The sequence below is a fragment of the Quercus robur genome, chromosome 7, assembly GCF_932294415.1.
Source record: "Quercus robur chromosome 7, dhQueRobu3.1, whole genome shotgun sequence".
Lineage (NCBI taxonomy): Eukaryota > Viridiplantae > Streptophyta > Magnoliopsida > Fagales > Fagaceae > Quercus > Quercus robur.
This window is the reverse complement of record NC_065540.1, coordinates 28,514,364-28,538,129: the sequence shown is the minus strand read 5'-3', so window position 1 is coordinate 28,538,129 and position 23,766 is coordinate 28,514,364. Positions and strand designations below refer to the sequence as shown.

At 34.5% G+C, this 23,766-nt stretch overlaps 1 protein-coding gene and 1 pseudogene across 4 annotated transcripts; one reads left to right on the top strand and one right to left on the bottom strand.

Moving 5' to 3' along the window:
• Positions 1 to 6,557: 6,557 nt before the first annotated feature.
• Positions 6,558 to 9,164, top strand: LOC126691244 (uncharacterized; annotated as a pseudogene).
• Positions 9,165 to 9,481: 317 nt separating this feature from the next.
• Positions 9,482 to 23,532, bottom strand: LOC126693023 (U11/U12 small nuclear ribonucleoprotein 65 kDa protein). Of its 4 annotated transcripts, none has more exons than XR_007645176.1 (12): positions 23,024 to 23,531; positions 22,861 to 22,932; positions 22,137 to 22,367; positions 20,856 to 20,937; positions 20,529 to 20,702; positions 19,764 to 19,955; positions 19,508 to 19,678; positions 18,625 to 18,712; positions 18,309 to 18,367; positions 14,288 to 14,353; positions 10,087 to 10,744; positions 9,482 to 9,684 (listed from the first exon to the last, which is right to left on the bottom strand). XR_007645176.1 is itself a non-coding variant. In XM_050388875.1 (12 exons), exons 1-11 carry the CDS (start codon positions 23,203 to 23,205, stop codon positions 10,661 to 10,663), a joined length of 1,401 nt encoding a protein of 466 aa, XP_050244832.1. In that variant the 5' UTR covers positions 23,206 to 23,532; the 3' UTR covers positions 9,920 to 10,494; positions 10,641 to 10,660. The 4 variants fall into 4 exon arrangements, 2 of the variants coding, with proteins under 2 accessions (XP_050244832.1, XP_050244833.1); XR_007645177.1 differs by having other exon boundaries at positions 9,482 to 9,635; XM_050388875.1 differs by lacking the exon at positions 9,482 to 9,684 and having other exon boundaries at positions 9,920 to 10,494; positions 10,641 to 10,744; positions 23,024 to 23,532.
• Positions 23,533 to 23,766: the final 234 nt, after the last annotated feature.

The window sequence follows — 23,766 nt, the reverse complement described above, 5'->3', positions numbered from 1 at the left end:
GTGATGTATATATAATTTTTATGATCGGATAGATTGAAATAACGAAAAAGAATACATGTGGTGGTCTATTTGGTTGATGACTTGTTGCACATAATATCTGTCAAAACTTTAATAATCTATATATAAAATAATAGGTGAAGCAAAAAGAAACTCAAATTGCAATTTCAAATTAGAACTCTAATTTTGTGCCATGTGTCTACATCTATGTGGCGATCAGTTCATAATTATCCTTCCAATTGTTCAATTAGAATTTGAAATTGAAGTTGAATTTTGCTCCATGTGGCTAAATGTATGTGGGCCCATTCTTATTAAAACCACTTCTATGTATCGAGTCAAGTGAATTACTGTACTAATTATGTTTTTTCTTGATTTTGCAGTCAAATGTGAAAATCAAAGAGGCTATTTTTATACCAATCAACCTACAGCTAAACCAATAAAATAAAATAAAAAACCCAATCCTCTCTCTCCCAGCAACATTTGCATTTGAAAACAAACGCAAAATTGCCATCGTTTTTTGCCATGGAAAATGCAGAATTCCAAAGCTTCCAACTTCTTCTAAAGGGAAGCAAGTGTTGCTATCTCCAAGTTTCGAACAATCTCCTCTTTCACAGGTACTTCTCTTTACTTTTGCTCTCTCTTGATCTCCTCTTTCACAGTAAGTGTTGTTGTTTGCAAATGGGAATTAGGGGGGAGGGGGGGGGGGGGGTTCTTTCAGTATCAAGATAATTTTAGAATTTAGAGATTTCAAAGATTGATTCAGGAAATTGTATTAATTGAGATTTTTTTTTTTTATTATTTATTTTTATGTTTAGGATTTCAAGTTTGGAAAAGATAAAATTTTCGCAATTTTGGTCTCTCACAGAGAGCCTTTGACTGTCTTAATTAAATTCAAGGTAATATTAAGCTTTGTTTTTCAAAAATATTTCTAGATATTGTTTGGAGCTATGTGAGGTGGAGAAGATGGTCCCATGGCGGAGGGTTCTTGGAAGCAAGAAGACAATCCCTAGAGAGTCCTCGAATTCTAAAGCGGCATTGGTGGCATAGATGTTTACCAACATAATTTTGGTAACCGTCCCTATCAGCTTTTCCTTTTCCTCTTTTTCGCTAGAAAATATTGCTTCTGCCTTTTATTTTTCTTTCAAAAGTACAACTTATCAATATAATATGCACCTAAAATACTATAATTGCATTTTTAGTATTTTTGTAGCGTTTTGACATCAAATCATCTTCCCAATTAGATTTAGTTTTTTTTAATCTTTGAATTTGTCTGTTTTCTAGCTTCAATTTGCATTTGGATTTGTGTATTATATCCGGTGAGGAAAGAAATTTTATGTTTTTGGTGGTAATGAAGCAGTGGTGTTTTGGTTTTTGCAGTTACAAGAACCAATCCAAGGGGCCAAAAATTCTATCTTTGGCATAGATTTCCTTTTTTTTTTTTTCTTTTTTTCTTCCCCTCTGATTCCAATGTTATGCTGTTTCAATTTGTTTTAATTAAGGTGGTGGTGTTGTCATTGAGGTATTGAGAAATGAGAGCCAACTGAATTTGGTATGAGAACATAACAGTAACTTTTGAAATAGCTTTATTCTTGGTGTTGTGCTAGAATGCCATTAGTAGCAATCTAAGTGGCTATGCTCATATTTGGCTCTTTAGATACAAAGAAGTGTGGAAGATCAATTTGTTTTGGTTGCAAACTATGCAAGTGAGCACAACTTATGAAGTAGCAATCTAAGGGGCCTATCTGATTGGGCGGTTTTTTTTTTTTTTCATTTGATAAATGAATTGAAAGGTTATAGGTTTGGGGTTTTATTTAATCACCAAAGCAGCCTAAGGCCGAATCTAATGTCATAGGACTACTCCAAGTCGATTAATTAACTGTAGAACAGTCTCAACATTGTGTGGGTTCCTTTTTTTCTTTTTTCTTTTTTCTTTTTATTATTTATTATATATTTTATTGTAATATTTTGAGTTACCACTTTTATTGTAATGCTTTGAGCTGTGGTAATGGCTCATATATATTTGAATTGGGTTTATGACTATATGGTTTTGAAGTTTAAGAGAATTGGAGATTTAGTTTAGCCTGCTTAGGTGTGCGTGGCTCATTCCTTTCATGAAAAGAGACTAATTTTTGTAAGACCTATTACTTTTAATGTTGTCTACATTTCTCTTTCTTTCCTACTTTCACAACTACAAGTTTTTATTAGCTTGCAATTGTTATGGTTTATGATTGTTGAGTACTCCTACCATGAGTACACTGAACTCTATGATAAGTGAATCATTTGATTTATCTTTTTTTACTCCCATGTGTTGATAAGATATGTTTAATGTATTGCTATAGCCTCTTCCAAGCAGTTTCCATACTTAAGAAGTTGTGACGTGGGAGATTCAAGAAATATAATGAAGCATCTAACTCAATACATCTATGAGCAATTACTCAACTAAATCAAGACAATTTTATTGCTATTGGATGCAATTTTCATGATCGCATTTATGATTCTTATTGGGTGGTATTTCTCATCTATTAGATCCAAATAAATGTAACTTTAAAGTTTAACTTTTGCTTCTTCTTTTTTTGTACTTGGTTCTTTTTATTTATAAGTTTTGTAACATCTATTTTAGTGAAGTAGGCCATAAAAAAGTATTTGTGATCTTTAGCTAATTCAAGGGTTCAACCCAATGTTATTTTGACTCATTGAGGTCCCAAGGCAATCGGCTGAAAATGTTTGGTTTCTTAATTTTTCGATATATTTTTTTTTCCTATTCTGGATTACAGAAATCACTAAGCCTTTCCCTGTTTTCTAATATCTGGGTTCATAGTTTTTTTTTTTTTTTTTGGGTCTCTAATTCTCGGAATTGAAGTTGCCCTCGAATTATGAAGTTCTTCTTTGGAAAGTATTCGATGATTGTACTAAGGTATTGCTCTCTCAATCTTTGTGTGTGTGTTTGTCCTCTGTTTGGGTGTTGAGAAAGTGTGTGAAAATTAAAAGTTTTGAGTTTCTAGATATGGTTTTTGATTGGTTGTGATGGGGTTTTCGTTTATTAGGAAATAAATACGGTCCTGTGATGGGGTTTTAGTTTATTAGGTTTTGAGAAAATGAGGGGTAGAAAATAAATTTTAATTTAGGAATCTTAGACTTTATTTTAATTAATTGAGAGGGGAATAAAATTATTTGGTTTTGTTGTAATAAAGTTTTGGTACCTCCCTGATATGGTTCTCTAGCTTATTTACTGTTTGGATTATTCATATTATATGATTTTCTTGATATGGATTTGTTTCTAATGGATTTGTTGAAAAATTAGCTTTATGTAGAGAGTTTGGCTGCATAAAAGAACAGGTGGTGTTTGTTTGTCCATTACTTCAAAAGGGTTAGCAATTTTTTAATCCTCTTTTTTTAGTTTTTATGTATTGATTTTTCAATGGAAATGGGAGAAAAATTGTATTTTTCCTTTTTTTAAATCATCATTGTGAAATTATGTTTAGTTTATGAGAATGTTGTGGGCTAAAATTTTCCAATACTTTTTGTAATACCCAAAAGAGAAAAGGGGAGGAATGGGGTTAAAAGTGGTGATAAATTGGGTTTAATCTACAGAAACAATAAGAGATATTTCTTTTATTTTAACTTTTTATATGCTTCTTCATACCCTCACACAAATTATGATACATACCTCAAAGGCTCTAACTAATATTGTCATATAAGTTTTAGTTTGGTGTGATTCATTGTGGTTCCTTGGAATAGCAGATATAGTGTTTGAAATTGTCATGAAAGTTTTAGATTTGTGTGTTTTAAGCTTTTATGTGGTTTGTAAATATTTATTTACTTAGGTTTGTTTATGTATATCATTTTTTGTAGGTTCTTGCTTGGATTTTTTTTTACTTAGGGTCTGTTTGGATAGAATTTATTTTGCTGAAACTGAAAACTGAAAATACTGTAGCAAAATAATTTTTAAATGTGTGAATAGTGCCGTGGAACCCATTTTTAATGAAAAAGTTGACAAAAAGTAGAGTTTGTGGGACCCGTGAACAGTGCACAAGTGCACTGTTCACAACAGACCGGATCAATAGTTGCGGCTGGGGAGAATTAAAAATAAAATAAAATAAAATAAAAAAAAACGCAGAAAGAAAACGCAAACGGGCAAACGCCCTATCCAAACTGTACCTTAGGTTTGTTTCTGTGTATCACTTTTTGTAGGTTCTTGCTTGGAACAAATTAGTAAATACTTTAAAAATAAAATGACCTTAGCAGATTGTTAGTGAGATTAGTAAAGGGCGGACTATTGAAAGCCAAAACCGTAGAGCACTCCACTGCAGAGTGTACTATGCAAGCCATAGCCCAGGTATAAATTTTATAAATGTGGTTTTTTTTTTTTTTTTGGGGTATTTTATTGGGTTTGTTTATGTGAGGAATAATGGTTAATGGGTGTTCGATTAATTATACATTGAACTGAATTTACAATGATGGGCATGGATATCTAATGTTATCTACACTTTTTTGTGTCAATTGTATTGGATTCAGTTGCCAAGGTTAGATCTTTTTAGGTCCTGTTTATTGTGGTTGTTTTAGTGAGGAATAATAGTTAATTATGCATTGAACTTAATTCACAATGATCTATACTACTAGACATTAAGTACATTTCTGTTGTGAATTGATGTGGACTTGCCGACCAGTTATGCATGGCATCATAATTCAGCTTCCAAATCGGTTTGTAACAAAATTGTAATAGAACTTATAATACCTAGAGCAATTTTCATGTGAATTGGAATTACAGGAGAGGACACATTATATAAGTTTGTAATAATACTATTAATACTGAATAAAGATGAGTCGAAAGGAACTATTCTTTATAAAGGTTGCCTTTTAATATAGTTTCTTGATAGTTTATATATTATCTAAATTACAGACCTATTATCTTGCCATTATGTAATAATTGTGTTCATTTTTTGTGTTAGGTTTCATCAAACTCTTGACAAATTCGGTGCTATAACTATTTTTTACAGTGATATTTTGGATTCGCTTAATTTTCAGGTCGCTGATTAGAAATAGGCCCTCAAAGATTAAGAACAAATGTCCCATCATAATATTATTTACAACAAACCCTTGATGAATATCCTCCTCGACTTTGAAGATTAGTCTCAAATGTTTAGACAATGATGTTATACAAACTCATTTGGATATATTTGCACTATTTTCTAAATGATTTTCACTGTAATAAATTGTTATTATTTGTTTCACCTTATTTTTAAGTAAGTTATGATGTCAAAGTAAGTCAAGTTTTAATTGCTTTGAAGATATTTCATTTTTGCATGCAAAATAGAGAAGCATTCTAGAGAATTCCCTTCATTCAAACTCATTTGAACGCAATGGAAGTAATAAAAGGGGTGGTTGTTCATTTCATATGTTCCTCCAAATGGTCTATTGGAGAATGGAAGTACATACGTGATGTGAAAACTGAATTAAGGTACAAGCTATATCATATAAGGTTTGCTGGCCTGCTCAACTGAAATTGTGCTTAATTTTCATCTCCTCTTCCCCTCCTTCTTTCATCTGCTCTATCTTACCCCACTGCTCATTCTCATCAACAACTTCCATCTGCACATAAATATCATTTTCAAACCACAAAAATGGAACAAATAATATATATATATATATATATATACTGCTAAGTTTTGTTAATGAAATTTTCTGGTTAATAATATGAATTTAGACTTAACTAAGCCTTTCAAACATAAATAAATTCATGATTAATAATATATCAATTCCCATGCGGTAGCGCGGGTTACATACTAGTTTTATATTAATAACAATAACAATATTGTCTATATCACGTAATCATCAAATTGTTCTTCTAAAAAAAACATTGAATTGTAACAGAAAACACTAATAAAGGATTGGTTTATCATAATGTGAAAGTGTTAATTGTTGGGGGGAAAAAAATGAAATCCACTTGCAAACAACCCATAATTATAGAAAGAAAGAAAACTTCCTTATTTATAGGTCGGAAGGATGCCCTCTCTACTTAGTACTATTTATTTATCTAAAAAAACAAAAATGGAAAGAAAGAAAACTTCAAAAGTGGGCTTTTTCCACGTGGTCCGGCCCATCCATTCTCTTTTTTCTGTGTCTGTTACTATACCAAAGATTCATTCAGAATAAGAGGTATCTCTTGTCTGATTGTTCTGACTTACAACACTATTAGCTTAGCTTAGCTTCTTCTCCATAGATTGGTAGACCAAAGTTACTGATCACCTCTGCAGAGACTGAGAATCTTATTGTAAAAAAACCTAAAAGTACTAGGGAGATCCATTCTACTGTACTGGCAGATCAGCCTCTCAAATTAAAAATATGCTTCAGCTTCAGCTACATCTTCCCCACCTTTCCACCAGTTTAACCTCAATCACATATCCAAGATTCAACCACCATGACAGCAACTTTCATCATCATAGGCTTAGGGCCTTAGGCTTAGCACACAACTTCTTCATACACCACCTAGTTACAGGTCTACTCTAACCCACAGAACACACAATCGCATTCTCAGCCACATTACAAGCTGCACAGCTTAAAATGCTAATACTGTTGCAGAAGATTTTGATGTTAACTTCCAGCATCAGAAATCTCAACAGGTTGAACAACAAGAAGAAGGTGCTCACGAAAAGAATTTCTGGGGTGCTGCTAGTTTGATTATTGGCACAGCAGTTGGGCCAGGAATGCTGAGTTTGCCTGCTGACCATTAAATCAGGTTCATTTCCCTCCACCGTTGTCATTCTCCTCTCATGGCTCTATGTGGTCTCCTCAATCATTCTTGTTGCCGAACTCAGCTTTGCAGCCATGGAAGAAGATGGGGTTGAAGAGGTGAGCTTTACTAGTCTTGCAACAAAGACTTTAGGAAGCTGTTTCGGTACTTCTGTTGCAATTGTCTATGCCTCCTTGAGTTTTTCATAGTTAGTAGCTTGTGTTTCGGGTATTGGTCCACTTGTCTCTCAGTGGTTTCCATGTATGAATCTTGTGGTGGCTCATGCCTTGTTTCCTCTAGCTGTTGGAACTATAATTCTTTTCTTTCCCTTTAAGGCCATCGATGCTGCAAATCGTTTTTTATGTGTCATCATGCTTTTTTCCATTACTGCACTTGTGGCTATAGGTTTATCTGTAGCTAGAAAGGACTTATCAGGTTCCTTTGGTTATGCTTCGTGGGGGTTCTCGTCAATTTTGCCTGCTATACCTGTTACTGTACTCACATTGGGGTTTCATGTTGCCACTCCTTTCATATGTAAGATTGCTGGGAACACTGTAAAGGAGGTTCGCAACACTATACTAGTTGGTGGGGCTGTTCCATTAGTCATGGTTTTGTCCTGGAATTTGATTGTTTTGGGACTTGCTGGGACCAACAGAGCAGACCCAATATCCCTTTTGCTTTCTGTTAACCCCTCTGCTTTACCTGCAGTTCAAGGCTTTGCCTTCACTGCCTTGGCGACTAGTTTGATTGGATATGCTGTAAGCTTCCCAAAACAGCTTATTGATACCTTGGAGTTGATTTTTGGGAAAGTCAATTCAGGAAAACTGATTAGCTCTAACTCACAGATGGGTTCTAATGCGGATGGAATTGGGAGAGTTGGTATTGTTGTTTATTCAGGAAGGCCTAACCTTGGAAATGTAGGGAATGTTTCTTATATAGGTTCAGGTTGTATTGCTGCATCAGAAGCTAAATTGAAACCAAGAATGATTGGATTTGATTCATTCAAGATCTTCGAGATGATAATTGTACTTGGTGCTCCAGTTCTTATAGCATCTTTCTTCCGTTCCACATTTACAAGAGCTCTTGATTTTGCAGGGGTTTATGCTAACTGTTTTCTGTTTGGCATACTCCCTCCTGTAATGGCTTACATACAGCAATCTAGGAAAAAACTCAGGTGTGACCAAAGATTTAATCTTAAGCTATTTGTTACACAAAATCAAGATAAAGCAAATAAATAGAGTAAATTACACATGAACCACTGTGATGATTCTTGGCTGACATAGAAAGCCTTAGTATGCCTGTCATTTTGTTTTACATGTTTATTGGTTAAGTTTCATCTAGATCCCGTCACAAGACACAGAGCCAAAGAGGATATTGTAAACACTAGTTCCCAGGTCGAAACAAATTTTCTCCCCGTTCATCCTTTTTTTTTTACTCTTCTAAATTCTACTGTTTCTAGCTTAATATCATTTTGATTTGTCATGCTTGAAATAACAAAATTTACTTACTTTCCAAATTCCTCCAATATGACACAAGGCTTGGGAGTTTGGATTCTAGAAAAACTGTTTTCAGATTTGGCTTAAAAGAGCTAAATGTTTGGCATTTGTCTGGTAATGTTGCAGATTGTATCGACTATTTTGGTCAATGAAATCTTGATCTACTTTTTCTTAACTCAACTAATTATTTGAGAGCCTAAAAGACATTGAGTTTTTCTAATGTTGTAATTCATGATCTTAAGAACCGTGTGCTGGAATGTCAAGTGTTTTTCTCTGCATAATAGAATAAATTAACTAATTTAAATGAGAAATCAGTAGCAAGATCTCCCACATTCCATGTTCCATTACCTACTTAGATGCCATTTAGAGAATAGTTAAATAACTCTTCAAAACAATTTCTAGTATGCAGATCTAATTGAATACAAATAATTTTTATTCATTTGTCTATTCTAAATTAACTTTCAATAGTGTCTAATTTACATGCTCGGATTTTGCAGGTCATCTACCTTGCTAGGGGGAGATGGTACACTTATTTTACTTTTCAGCATTGCTGTCATTTTGGGATTTGGCATTACAAGACCCCCTGCTAGATTAACAGCAGTATAATGCCTTCACAACAGACCAAAGGCAAGAGGAAGAAGATATTCTTCTATCTATATTGTTAAAATTTGTATTCAACAAGATTTAAGAGACTCATTGTACCCTTCACGCCTTTTCCAGGCACCATTGCTTCACAGGTACTTACCCAAAAAGTTCATGTTTCTCAGGGAATAGTTCTATTTCAATTCATAGTGTGAGGAATTCAATTTAAAGTCCTCCAAATTAACTGTTCCAAATAGCAAGCAAGTAGAATATGCTGAACTTGCAATAGGATAAAAACATTGTGCAACTTGAACTTAACCTAGTGAGTGCCTAAGTCATTGAAACGTTATACTGCTTCATTTTCGGTTCACAATTTTATTATATAGAATTTGGAACTGATTGTGTAAACTCTTATATGTTGGACTTAAGAGTGTGTCATTGAAACAATATACTGCAAGATTTTTTTATGATGATTTTTTTTAAGTCTAGTTGTGTGTGATTTTAAAAGTAAATTTTCGCCTGAAGGGAAAAGGGTAAGGGGAATAGAGATTTCATATGGGACCTTTTGCTTCATCAAGTATGGTCTCCAAACCAATTGTGCTAGCTTTGCAGTTAAGGAGTCAAGAGCATTAATTCAAGGAAATATATTACTATTTTGAGGCACCAACAGCCCAACTGAGCGAACGAAGACGAGTAGATTTAGTTAAAAGCTATAATTCCTTAAAACACAGAGTTAATACATCTCGTTGCAACGCCATATTTCCTTTTGCGTCTGTGTGCTATCTTGAGCTAATGCCTCGGTTTATAACCCCACAGCATCAACAATCATACTGTTGTAAGGAATAAGAGATTCAACTTCAGTTTTGCTTGGTTATGTCTCTGTAAATAAAACACATAATAAAAACCATGCGAAGATGGTTAACAGTATATGATTCCTACGTTCTCATTGTATGGCCAAGAGAGGGGGAAGATTAATGTTCATGGTAGATTTTTCTTATATTATTAATCTTCATTTTTAAAATGAAGTTCCACCATAAAGAGGCAATATCCATGATGCATAATATTTCTGGTCTGGCGTGTTAACATTATAATTGAAGTGCACAACTAACATATCTAATCGAATTGTACAAGTTGGGATAAATATGAGCATTAAATAAGCTAAAGTCAAAGCCATCTGGTACAGAACACTTATTTGTTGATTGGTAAGTTGCATTTAATGAGTTTTGAATTCACACCATCGCCTTCTATCCTAATCTTACGAGGGAGGAAAGTAGCAAGTACCATTTGATCTGAAGCCCATTGAAATGTTCTATCATTCCATCGCTTTCTTGTATTCAGATTAATGAAACAGTCTGGATTCCTGTGAAGGAAGCTTAGAGTTGACAACAGTGACTGTTACACTTCAACGATGATATAAGAATAAAACATTGAAAACACCTAGATATGTATCTTCAAAGTCCTTTGTAGCAGGATTCTGTCCAACTTAGCTGCCCCATTGGTAGAATTGTTGACATTGTTCTCTTCCACGGCCACAGGATGCAACTACTTCCACCAAACAAGTTTTGAAAATGCAATTTGTTTTCCAAAAGCTCTGTTTCTTGTGGTCTACAGCATCAGCAGATCCTCTGCAAACCATTGGTCAAGAACGTGCCATGATTTGAACCACATATCAGTTGTTCATATTGCCAACTGAGGAGCAAATGATCATGTTATAAAAACTTAAGCCCATGCTCAACCCACAACATTATTGATACCAGCTGGTAGGTGGATTTTCTTCCAGCTAGCTTAACAATCCACACAGAACAAACCATGGAGCAGTGGTATAAGGAGCTTACTCCACTTGCAGCACATTTATTTAGTTTGCTTTCGTAGCTGCTGGATTCCGACCAAACTGGATTATCATTGGCTTGCCTTTGAAGACATATCCATTGACTAGATTCTGCAACCAAAGGTTTTAATAGCATGATCATTACAACTTAAGCACAAGGCGAGATAATTACAAGAAAAAAATAATAATAACAATAATTTAGTTGTACGTACAGTTGTACATGCTACTTTCAATTAGTGAAAGGTTCAAAACTAAGCCATTCTCACAAACCTAGTGAATCAGCAATGCCAACCATCATGGTAAAATAAATTGAGTAAAATTTTTTTCCTCTAGGAAGTTCCTAGAACCATTACTTAAGATTGTAGGTATGAAATTTATTAATCATTTTTGAAGCACATTTTGGAATCTCCAAAGGACCGTTTGAAAGGCCAAAAAAATCTTTTTGAATAAATTAATAGGGTTTGTCATTTATCGAGTTGAGTTTGCTTATGATAGCTCGACCAATTGATCAATGAAGAAAAACCTCCATTTGAAGGTGCCTTGATTTCTGGATCTTGCTTTTTTGTTGATTCAAGAAGAGTGAGCATGGAAGTTGAAGAATTTGCAGCACAAATAAAGGCAGTATATGAACAAGTTCAAGAACAATTGAAGCCACCTTAAAATTTACAAGTCTAAAGTTGAAAGATGGTGCTCATATAAGAAGCTTGAGGTTTGAAGAATGTGATTTGGTTTTATTCAAACACGAGCTCAAGCAAAGAAAGTTTGGTCTTTACCAAGTATTGAATAAGTTGAGACCAAACACATTTTGCATTGAGCTACCAAAAGGATTCTCTATAGTCCAACTTTAATTGTGAGTAATCTCTATCCTTATTGTGGAGATGAAGAGAAAATAACATCAAAGCCAGTAAACATGTGATGAGATCTTTCTAGTTCACCACAAAGTCGATTAATGTGCTAGATGTATGATCTATCACTGCTAAACGTAATCACTACTAGATGTAGAACAAACACTTAAAAACATTTGGTGCACTCACAAGAATAACCGAATTTATGCATGGATCTCAACTGAAAGACTAAATAAATTGGATAACATGTTTTTAAAGGATTTGACTTCAAAATCAAAGTCAAGTTCTTTACAAGAAGGGTTGAATGATGCAGGAAGATTGTGTCAGCTTATGTGGCAGCCATAATTTAGCTTGTGTCCTTTTTTATTTTATTTTATTTTATTCTCATTCCTACACTCTGTTTGTTTTGACATTAAAGTTTTCTAGAAAATGAGTCATTTTTCAAAAAGGTTTTTTTTATAAAACTATCTCATTTTCTTAAGTTTGGTAGCAACCTTAAATGTGTTGGAAAATGATCTCCTAACTTCCCTTATTTAGTTTGCCATGAGATAGAGTTGTTTTCCAAAAAATAAATAGTGGAAAACAATCTCTAAAAAATGAGTCATAATTTTTATGTTGACCAAAGATAATTTTTCCTTTTGACTCATTTTTTATGATGCTAAGAAATATTGGAAAACACAGAAAATTATCTTCACACAGGTTTTCCACCTAAACAAATGGAGTGTTAGTGCGATGATAAGTGCCTCTCACCAAAAGTGACAAGTTGCAGGTACAAGTCCAGGTATCAACCTCTCCAATAAATTGGGGTAAGGTTGCCTATCATAACCTCTCCCAAACCCCACAAAAGTGGGAGATTTGGGCCCAAGGTAAGACCTTTTTTTTAATATCTGGTCAAAGTTATTTAAGAAGTATTGATGGTAATTGTATAGCCTAGTTTATGAGCATTTTAGGAGTTGTGAATTGATTGTCTAGTAAGTAGTTGAGTGGCATTGATGAGTAGCAGTCTTGGGTGGCATTTACCCCGAGTAAATGGCATCCTCAAACTATCCTCCTTCCCTTGGTTGAATGTTTTGGATTTGAACATCGTCACGGGTCTAGGTTTACATCAACATCAACTTTTTTTTGGGTTGGGGGGGGGGGGGGGGGGGGGGTTGGTGTTATATAAAATTAGTGAATGCCATAGTAGATGTGCTCAGCTTAATATACGAATGTCAAAATGTCTTAGGAATTCCAGTAATTGAACAAAATTATGCCCATCAACTCTCCTAAAAACATAACGATTAAAATGGGATTTTTATATTAGGAAATACGAAACATGGCTCTAATACCATATTAGAAAAGATTAAACAATAGTTCTGATACTATGTTAGAGAAGAAAAGACAGCTAAGAAAATAAAGAAGGCAAAGCAAGAAATGAATGAGAGAGACATTCATTGCAGAAAGCCTTTGATGGCTATATTTTTACTATCTAGCTCCTTGTATTACAATGAATCCATTTATGTGTATTTGATATTTATAATAGGCTAAGTCCTAGACTAACAATACTTGAACTACAAGTAGAATTAAGATTACCTATGATTACTTTGCTTGTATTCCATGTAGCATTAAATACAATGAACCTGCATTAGGTTATTTAACAGACTTGTGCCTTTGACAGCTTGACTAGGATTGAGTCTTTACATCTTCAACACTAGTGAATAACCCCATGTATAAACATTTAAAAACAATCATAATTACACACAAATATGAGTTCAAAGTATACCTGTTATAAGAGTTGCAAATTACACCTTTTTTAAGCCATAAATTTCTAAAATGTGTAATGGTTTCTCTTTCTTTTTTTTCTTTTTTTTTGATAGGTGAAATGTGTAATGTTTTCTCATTATATATATGAAAATTTAATTGAATTTGGACTCTTTGGTTTTTGCACTCAATAATTCAATTGCCGCAAAAAATTTAAAAATTAGATGCAATACATGGCGCAAAATTGAACTCTAGTTGAAATCTAATTTAGAATCTAATTAGATTTAGACTTTTCGATTTTCACACTTAATAATTCACTTGACACAAAAATTTAAAAATTAGATGGGATATGTGGCGCAAAATTGGACTCCAATTTAGAATCTAATTGGATTTTTTCTCAACTTTGGCTTTAATTATATATATAGATTTTAGATCAAATTGGCAAACCCAAAGGATGTTTCTTTTGAATTCAAGAGAATAGAATTATGGTATTATTGCCTCTGCATTTTTTTAGTGTGGAATGCATTTGCATTTTAATTACTCAAAATGGGATCCTAGACAAGCAATTACTATATCAACATGATATAAATTTATAGTTACTTCTTCACGCAATAATATCAAAGGATATGGAAAATAGGAATTAAGGACCCCGGAAACAAAATGTACAAAATTGGACTTCAATTTAGAATCTAATTGGATTTTTTCTCAGCTTTGGCTTTAATTATATATATATATATATATATATATATATATATATAGATTTTAGATCAGATTGGCAAACCCAAAGGATGTTTCTTTTGACTTCAAGAGAATAGAATTATGGTATTATTGTGTTGGCATTTTTTTAGTGTGGAATGCATTTGCATTTTAATTACTCAAAATGGGATCCTAGACAAGCAATTACCATATCAACATGATATAAATTTATAGCTACTTCTTCACGCAATAATATCATAGGATATGGAAAATAGGAATTAAGGACCCCGGAAACAAAATGTACTATATGCACAAGCTAACATGCTCTAGAAAACAGAGATGCATGTCAGATTGCATTCTGTAAGATACATACCAATGCATGATGGGCAACTTCGGCTGATGGAAATGTCACAAAAGCTTGACCTCTCATTCTGCCTTCCTGAAATTCAATTACAAGCACATTTAAGTTCAAAATTGCGCAACTATGCTACAACTTTCTTGAAACTTTCAATCAATCCCAAAAGTAATACAAAATGTCATGTTCACAAACTTGCTTCCATTCAATGAAACATCCCTAGTAAAAAAGGCTTCACTTAATGCTTTCACAATCATAAACATTAAATTGTTGCCATCTATTTCTAAATAACATACTTGTTAAATGGAACATTCAGTTCAGTTAGTGTATAAATTTTTGAGCCATGTCGCATGGAGAGATCATGTGAATTGGGATGCTTTGTTTTATCTGTTGGAGAGAATGGGCTTTGGGGATAGATGGAGGAGATGGCTAAAGACTTGTGTCTCTACCGTTTGCTTCTCAGTTCTGGTTAATGGATCTCCTACTGGTTTCTTTGGTAGCTCTAGAGGTCTCAGACAAGGCGATCCTTTGTCTCCCCTTCTCTTTTTGTTGATCATGGAGGTTTTAAGTCGTATCCTGAAGAAAACTAACGAAGGGGGTTTCATTCAGGGTTTTCATATGGGTCCTATTAATTCTACTGGTATCCGGGTTTCTCACCTCCTATTTGCTGATGATACCATTCTTTTCTGTGATACCTCTAGAGAGCAAATTCTTTCTATTAGGCTAGTTTTGACTTGTTTCCAAGCTTTTACTAGTCTAAAGGTGAATGTGGGAAAAAGTGAAATTGTCCCTATTGGGGAGGTGCGTAACATTCAGCATTTGGCTAATATCCTTCAATACAGGGTGGGCAGTTTGCCTATGATTTACTTGAGTATGCCATTGGGTACTTCGTACAAAACAGACTCTATTTGGAATCCGATCCTTGAGAGGATGGAAAAGAAGCTTTCAGGCTGAAAGCGGCTTTATTTGTCAAAGGGTGGTAGACTCACCTTGCTGAAGAGTACCCCTTCAAGCCTTCCGACGTATTACCTTTCCCTTTTTACCATCCCTAAAGCTGTGGCGACTAGATTAGAATGCATCCAAAGGAACTTTTTGTGGGGTTCATCAGTTGAGTGTTTCAAATATTCTTTGGTGGCTTGGGAAAAGGTTTGCTTACCGCGTGAGTTGGGTGGTTTAGGAATTCGGAAGTTGGTGCCTTTTAATCAGGCCCTATAAGGGAAATGGCTTTGGAGGTATGGCCATGAAACCTCGCATCTGTGGCGAAGGGTCATTGCCATGAAATATGGAGAAAGAAAAGGGGGTTGGTGCACTAGAGCTTGTAGTAGGGCTCATGGTTGTAGATTATGGCGGAGTATTAGTGAAGGGTGGGAAACTTTCGCTAAGCATTTCTCTTTGTGGTGGGGGATGGTTCTCGTATTCTTTTTTGGCATGATAAGTGGACTGGTGATGTTCCTCTCAAAATTCTTTATTCTCAGTTATTTTTGTGTTCAACTAATAAGGAGGCTTGTATTTCTGAGGTGTTAAACCCTCCTGTGGGTGATAATGACAGAGTGTGGAGTTTAAGTTTTCACAGGGACTTCAATGATTGGGAGTTGGCGGCTTCCTACTCCTTTTTTCATTTCATTCAAACACGAATTCCTAGGGAAGGAGGGTGTGATAGGCTTTGTTGGGATCTTAATGGCAGTGGAAAGTTTGATACTCGGTCCTTTTATCATAAGATTCAAAATGTAGCTCCTTCCACTTTCCCTTGGAAAGGAATTTGGAAAGTTAAGGTTCCTAAAAGGGTGGCTTTTTTTTATGTGGACAGCAGCCCATGGTCAGATTCTATCTTTGTATAACCTTATGCTTCGTGGTCGCCCTTTGGCAAATCGTTGTTGTTTGTGTTGTTGTAATGCGGAATCTGTGGATCACTTGTTACTTTTTTGTCCGATAGCTCATTCTTTGTGAATGTATATGCTTCAGTTGTTTGGGATGGAATGGGTCATGCCAGGTTCAGTTGTGGACTTATTATTTTGCTGGTATCATTGGCTTGGGAAGCATAGCTCAGATATTAGGGATTCGGTTCCAGGATGTTTAATGTGGACTATTTGGACTGAACGGAATCGTCAGTCTTTTGAGGATGAGGAGAAAACGGTGGTTCAGTTATTAGAGCATTGCAAGCTAACCCTCTTCAATTGGTTTCGTTGTTGGGGCTATTCGGATTGTTCTACCCTTTTGGATTTTCTTTCCTCTATTAGTATAGATTAGGGGCTGCTTCTGTCTTTTTGTTTCTTTCTTCCTTTGTTCACTACCGTGAACTTTGTGTTCTTTTCTTGCTATTCTTTTATTAATAATATTCTCTTCTTACTTATCAAAAACAAAATGTGTTCAAGTCAAGCCCGGGAGGTTGTGACCAAGATCAGCTTGACATTTGAGCACTACAAATACAAGTTCAAATCAATCTACACATTCAATCCCAGGTCAAGGGGTGGCCTTGCAACCTACTTCATCTCAGTAATGGACAGTCACTGTCAACTTTTAGGGACAGATTTGTTATTTACATTGATGTGTCATTTACAACATCATCATTGGAGGGGGTAGGCAGCTTGGCAATATTTTTTCTTTGATAAGTAATAAATTTTATTAATGAGAAGAACTAGCCCCTCTCAAAAAACAGTCCTTATAACTGAAATGAAAAGAGTGTCAATAAAATCAAATAATAAAATGGATCTCGCTATGCCAAAAGCTTTGTAGCTCAATTAGTACTTCATAGTGTTTTTAACGGAGCCATCTAGGGTTCAAATCCCCTTCCCACAAATATTGAATTATATAAAAAATACGATAAAATAAATTAAAAAGAAAAATAAAAAAGAAGAAAGGATCTTGATTTGACCCATTATTTGAGCCCATTCAAACTAAGCTCTTACCTAAGAAAATTTTATATTACTATGAACTGAAAGTCCCACATCTTCAAAGGTAGCGTTGGTTCCATAGTGTCCAAATTAAGCAAAGGGGGGGGTGAAATTCCTAACACTAGAGGGTGTTTACCAAACCAATTCACCCACTCACTTAGGAGCTCACAGTTTTAGGCATTATCCAATGGACCCCAAACACAGAAAGTAAAACTCCATAATTCATCTGTTGTGTCACAATGCAACACCATTCTACCATAGGAATTCCTCTCTTCACAAGAGTGTCACACATTCATCTTTTCCCCATGTTGGGTCCACACGAAAAAAACAACTATTTTTTTGGGCCTAAACACGCCAAATGCTTTTCCAGGGGAAATCCCCATCATTAAACCTCTCAAAGCCTCATAACAAGACCTAACATCAAACCATCCATTACCATCAAATTCCATCTCATATGGTCATCATTGGGAGAACTTCATTTTTTCTGGACCATCTCTAACAGCAAACTAATATGTAGGAGTAATTAAAAATTTAGGATAAAATTTGTTATCTTTTTGGTCTAATGAAATGTGAAAATATTGTTCTCTTGGGAATCTCAGGAATGTGACTAGCAAATCAAACTTGGGAACTCCAGATTCCCAGAAATCTGATTCCAAAAACCCAGAATTCTGCGAATGTGAAGTTCAAGGGAATCCCAGATTCCCCAAACCAAATGGGCTCTTAAGAGAATTTACATTGGTCTATGTTCCTCAGTCATATTCATGTCATAATTTTAGATCATAGAATCAAGTCTTGAATAAGGCTATCATAACTGCGGTGTTCAAATAAGTAAACAAAAACTGCTAGCTAACAAATTTTTATGGATCTAATGCTCTCTAATGGGGTTTTTGTTTTTTTATAAAAAGAAAGCAATCCCTTCTAATGGTTTTAATAAGTAAAAGATAAGCAACCTTTGTTTCTCCTGTAACTCAAGAATTACAATTTTCATAAGTGATTCCAAAATAACTACGTACTATTGATAATTCAATAATTGGAGGAGGGGGATTTGAATCCTAGATAAGTCCTTTGGAAACACCAGGAGGTAAGTACTTGGAACTAAAAATATCTTGATTCAAAACTAAAATGACAATCTAGTCTAGAGACCTCACCTGCATAAGCTTTACGCTAAGACCAGATTTAGCTGCATCAATGCTTCCAAATAATGATCCTGGACACAGATAAGTTATAGTTAACCAGAACTGTTTTTTAATAACATTGCGCAATGACTAGAAGTATCACACTCAGCATTAATGTTTGAGGCATTAAAAATATTTAAAGAATAATCAATTCTCAAAGTATAATCACATGATACCCTTTTTTTTACCAAAAAAGCATTAAAGTTGCTAGATAGAAAATATGTATCATTGAACAAAAAAAATAATGAATTTCAGATAAATTAGCAATAATCAATGCTTGTGATCTCACCAAATATGAAGTAGAAGTCGTCAGCAATCACGTCCTTTGCCAAGTTCTTTATATACAACACTGACGCAGGATTCCCAGCTGCATAATTCTATCAAAATCCAAAAGAGCTTCATATCAATCATTCAATTGAGTAAATATTTGCATGTGAACAGCATCTTAATCTAGTTACATGCATTTTTTATATTCATCTTTTTTTTAAATAACAGATATTTAAGATTAGTATAAGATAGCCAGCTCTTGAAATCTGTATGGCCAACCCACCCTCAAAATCACAGAAATTGTTATGTCCAAAGAGAAACAAAAACACATTAGTTATTTATTTATGTTTTGTGGTTTAAAATGGTCTACTATGATATCCGTCCACTTTAAAGGAGGCTAAAGACTAACCTAAGTTAGAAGTTCTAATACCAGGGCAGCAAGAACTGCAAAACAGCTTTATTATGGGAAAACAGCAAGAAATATGATGAATTGCTGATGACATTCATACATGCTTGTTTGTACAACTACAAAATGCATATGAATAAAAGAGGAAAAGGTATCAGTACAAAGCCAGAGGTTGACAGCATATACAAACAATGTTGACAATATATATATATATATATATAATGGTCAAAACTTATAAAGAGAAAAGATTGAAATATTCTCAGATAGGATAGTAGAACACCATAACCAACCATACTAAGGATAAGTGTTAGAACATGGAAAAGCTTTTAAATTACAGTCATGTTCATTGTGAAAAGTTATATAACACTTTTAATCCAACAAGCAAATAGATAAGTTCAACAAACAATTCTTTTCTTCTTTTTCTTTTTTCTAGGTACAAAGAACAGGTAAATTTTGTTAGTGATTACAGTTTAGTCTTTACTTTTAATATCAACAGTACCTTAAACATTGGTAGCGATAAAATTTCCTCTGGAGGCAACTTTCCACTCTCTAATTCTTCTGGGGTTGCATAGGATTTAATATCTGAACCTTCTTTGTCAGGCTCCTCTAATTCTTCTGCTGTGCTTTCATCCCTATGTTCATTCTGAATCATTTTTGGAGCAATTTTGATCTGCAACGCAACTAAGAAAAGGATATCAAAAAATCTGATAGATGAGAGATTCTCCTACAATAATCAATCACAGAAAGAAAATGACCTGTAACACAGGGTTCTTCTTTTTAATCATTGGAATTTCTTTTGGAACCAAGGTGGCAGGTTTGACTCCAATAGCCTCATGAGCGACATCTTTATCAACTGCAGGGCCCACAATTGCTTCTTGCCTGAGACGCTTTCGACCAGATTTTTTTACTGCTGAAGCTCCAACAGAATAGGCTTTTACATCAATTTCCTAAAAACATGTAACAGTATCACAGAACAATTAGAATCTACAATAACAGGATCAAAAGAGAACTGAAGGATTTCCCTCAAGGCTCTGTCTGTTTCAATGTACTTTCGTAGATATATTCATCTGCAAAGGTAATAATTGAATAAACATTGTACATTCTCCTGTTGTTGTAATTACATTTCCACCAAACATTTTATAAAAATGCAGTGTTCAACAAAATATAGCTGAAAAAAACATCTGCAAAAATTTTCATGTTGGACAATTAAAAGAAAATGACAATGAATTTAAATGTTGTTTGAAGAAAAATGGTCAAAAGGTTTACATGCTTCTAATTCCAAACCCCTAGAGAATACACACACACACACACACATAACAATAACAACAAAGCCTCAGTTCCAAAATTTTGGGGTTGGCTATGGATCCTCAACTTATTAGTTAGGGTCACGTGTATTATTTTCTTCCATTCTATTCTATCTAAAGTCATACATTTTGTTACTTCCTTAATTGACATGTTAGTTTTTATTACTTATATAAATAATATGTGGCCCCATATCTTTAATCAGTGCGAGAGATTACCTCATCTGAAGATTCCATTTCTGACTCATCACTGGACAGATCTGCCGCATGAGGCTTTGCAGATACGGGAGGTGGTGGTGGTGGCGGTGCAGGTACCAAAGGAGGAAGGGGTGGAGTGGGGAGAGCCATACGAAATGGAGCTGGGATATTCATTTTGTTCATCAAGTGCAACACCTACAATTAGAAGGATTGGTCATAAACTATATGACCCAATATGCTTGTGTAATTTGCCTAGATAAGAATAATGCAAATAGTATAACTAAAGGAGCTGAATGAGAGTAAAACCAGAAAATTTTCCAACTAGCATTGCATAGGATTGGAGACAACCTGTGTATAAAAGCGAGGAACAGCAATAAGAGCGTTTACAATGTTGGTAAGTATATTTCCATCCGGTGGTGGGTAAGCATACCTGTAACACAAGCTTTATTAAACTAGGCATAAACTGATTTATGTCATCCAAAGATGGTTTTAAAAGAAACAACCACAAGTTAGACAACATAGACAAATAACTTTTCAGTCAAATTCACAGTCTGGATGACAAGTTTAGGAACACAAGTTTCAAGATAGTTATGTATTCAATAACACAAGAACCCAATTAGTATTCTCTTTCACTTTGGTTGATTGAAGTGATAAACTGAATTGCTTAATGAACTGAAATTTCACATAGAACCCACAAGTCCAAACATTTTGTGCATCCCTAAATTGTTGTGCCATGCTTCCAATGCAGGAAATTTAAGGAGAATTCATAGGAGAGATATAAAGGAGATTGATATAGGCCAACCATTTTTTTTTTTTTTTTGATGACGTGGAACCTCACCAAGGCAAGGCCCTTTGGACACACCCCTAGGTAGTAAATCGCAGATACACAACTCCACCCGCCAGAACCATGAATTAGGTAATCCAGGGGGACTCCTAATGGGAATCAAACCCAGGATGTCTAGGTCTACAACTCATCCCAAGCCTCCAACCACTAGGCTGCACCCTGATAGGTTAGGTCCACTATTTATTATATTTTGAAGAAATTACATAAAATGGCCAAGAGTTTATACCATATTCAAATTAGGTCTTTGGTTTTTAATTTTTTCAATTAAAGTCCCAAATTTATTAAATCATTTCAATTTGAAGCCTTAGTTCAGCTTCATTATTTATTTTTGTATTTATGGGCAGTAACGTAGAAGAGCAAAGTGGGAATCATTGGTTAAACTCAGCATTTCACCTAGGACTCATTCATAAATCAATTTGGCAATCATTGACCAGAGAGTATATAGAGAGAAAGCTTAGCTTAGAGTGAGAAAGTGATTGCCAAATTCCAAATTGGTTACTTAGATGAAAAACAAAGTTTTATCAATGTTTCCTCTTTTCCTCGACTTCATAGTCTCCATTACTGTCAGGGTAACATGAAATGAATAATGTTGATGGAGGGCTTCAAATTTAAATTGCTTCATAAGTTTAGGACTTTGATTGACAAAAAGAAAAACCTACGACTTAATCTGAAACACAGTATAAATTTTGGACCTTTTATGTAATTTGTTAATATATTTTATACATCACAATTTGTATGGGGAAAAAGAGAAAGGAAGGTTTAATAAGTGAAATGAAAATGCTTACTCAAGGTAAGGAGGGAATGGATAGTCGACACCAAGCCTTGGGGCAATGGGTTCAGCAGAAGGTATTGAACGCTGAGTCTTATCTTTGGTGAGAGTAGCATCCTTGACCAAAGATGATGGTGGTACAAAATCATTGTCATTTCGAGCTTCACTTGATTGAAGTTTGTTATCAAGGTTTGGCTTATTACTACTAGCTCTCTCCACTGATAACACTTTACCAAGAAACCTCAACCTGACCAAACCATAACATGGCAATAATGCCTACTTTAAATTAATACAATGAAGGCTGGCATATATGCAAAGAATACAATACAAGACTAAAAACGATAAAAAGGAAAAAAAAAAAAACAGAAATACCCATTTAACTGATAACACTTTACCAAGAAACCTCAACCTGACCAAACCACAACATGGCAATAATGCCTACTTTAAATTTATACAATGAAGGAAATAGATGCAAAGGATACAATAAAAAGACTTTAAAAACGAATATATATATATATATATATATATATAAATTTTTAAAAAAATAATAATAATAATAATCAGAAATACCCATTTATGATTTAACTAATAACACTATACCAAGAAACCTCAACCTGACCAAACCATGACAAGGCAATGCCTACTTAAATATATACAACGGAGGCATATAAGCGAATGATACATGTAGACTTTAAAAACGAGAAAAAGAAAAAAAAATATATATATATATATACAACTACCCATTTAACTGACGTTGAGCCTGGTAAGCCAATGCTTCATTGTTGAAATCCAGAAACGCACAGTTTCTCAATCTGCAGAAAATAATTGAATTCTTTGGATTAATAAAGAAAAAGGGGAATTGGGTTTTTTTTAAAAGAAAAAGAAAAAGAAAGGAGGGGGTACCTTGGAGAAGAGCAAGGTCGGACTGAAGAAGCACCATAGTGGGAGAAGAGTCTGGAGAGGGTATCATGAGGAATAGCTTCAGGAAGGTGACGAATCAAAAGGGCAATCATTGCTTCTGAGTCTGAGGGTTTTGATGCTATTGCTTCAAACCCCAACTGCTGCTGCTGCTGCATCATCATCATCTGCGTCTCTATCTGAGTCTATGAGGGAGTGAAACAATAAACGTAAGAACGACAACAAAGGTTTTACAAATTAATGGAAGGAGTTCTCAAGCAATGAATGGAGATATTCCTCTACACGATCTTCAACCTCTGCGCGCCGTGTAGATTTGGGGAAAACGGAAGGTGAGAGAGAGAGAGAGAGAGAGACTAAGTCGGACTGAGAGAATTGAGACCGATTTGCAGAGATATTGAGATTGAGACCGATTTGGAGGGTGGGGTCTGCTTATATGGTTGGTTGATTGGGAAAAGCGGTGACTCTGCTGACATTTGTTCGTTCCCCTTAATGTTTTCTTCTTTCTTTTTTTCTTTTTATTTTTCAGATTTTTCTTATTTTATTTTAATTCCGAATAAATAAATAAATAAAAGAAAAGGAAAACAGCATTGTTTCAGAAGTTCTAACGGCAGCTACTAACAGAGTTGTAATAGAGTCTTACATCGACAAAAATTGAAAGTTAGAGGATTTAAATAATAAAACTGAAAGTTAGTAAACTAAAATGAAAAACGATGAAAGTTAAAGGGTCA

What these genes read in the sequence shown, in the direction of transcription:
- LOC126693023 (XM_050388875.1), bottom strand. Translation starts at nt 23,205, where the DNA reads ATGATGATGATGCAGCAGCAGCAGCAGTTGGGGTTTGAAGCAATAGCA. An exon ending in TATCGCTACCAATGTTTAAG is followed by an intron (nt 18,713 to 19,507) that starts GTACTGTTGATA and finishes GGATTTTGATAG; the next exon opens with AATTATGCAGCTGGGAATCC. An exon ending in TTAGCGTAAAGCTTATGCAG is followed by an intron (nt 14,354 to 18,308) that starts GTGAGGTCTCTA and finishes ATTGAATTTCAG; the next exon opens with GAAGGCAGAATGAGAGGTCA.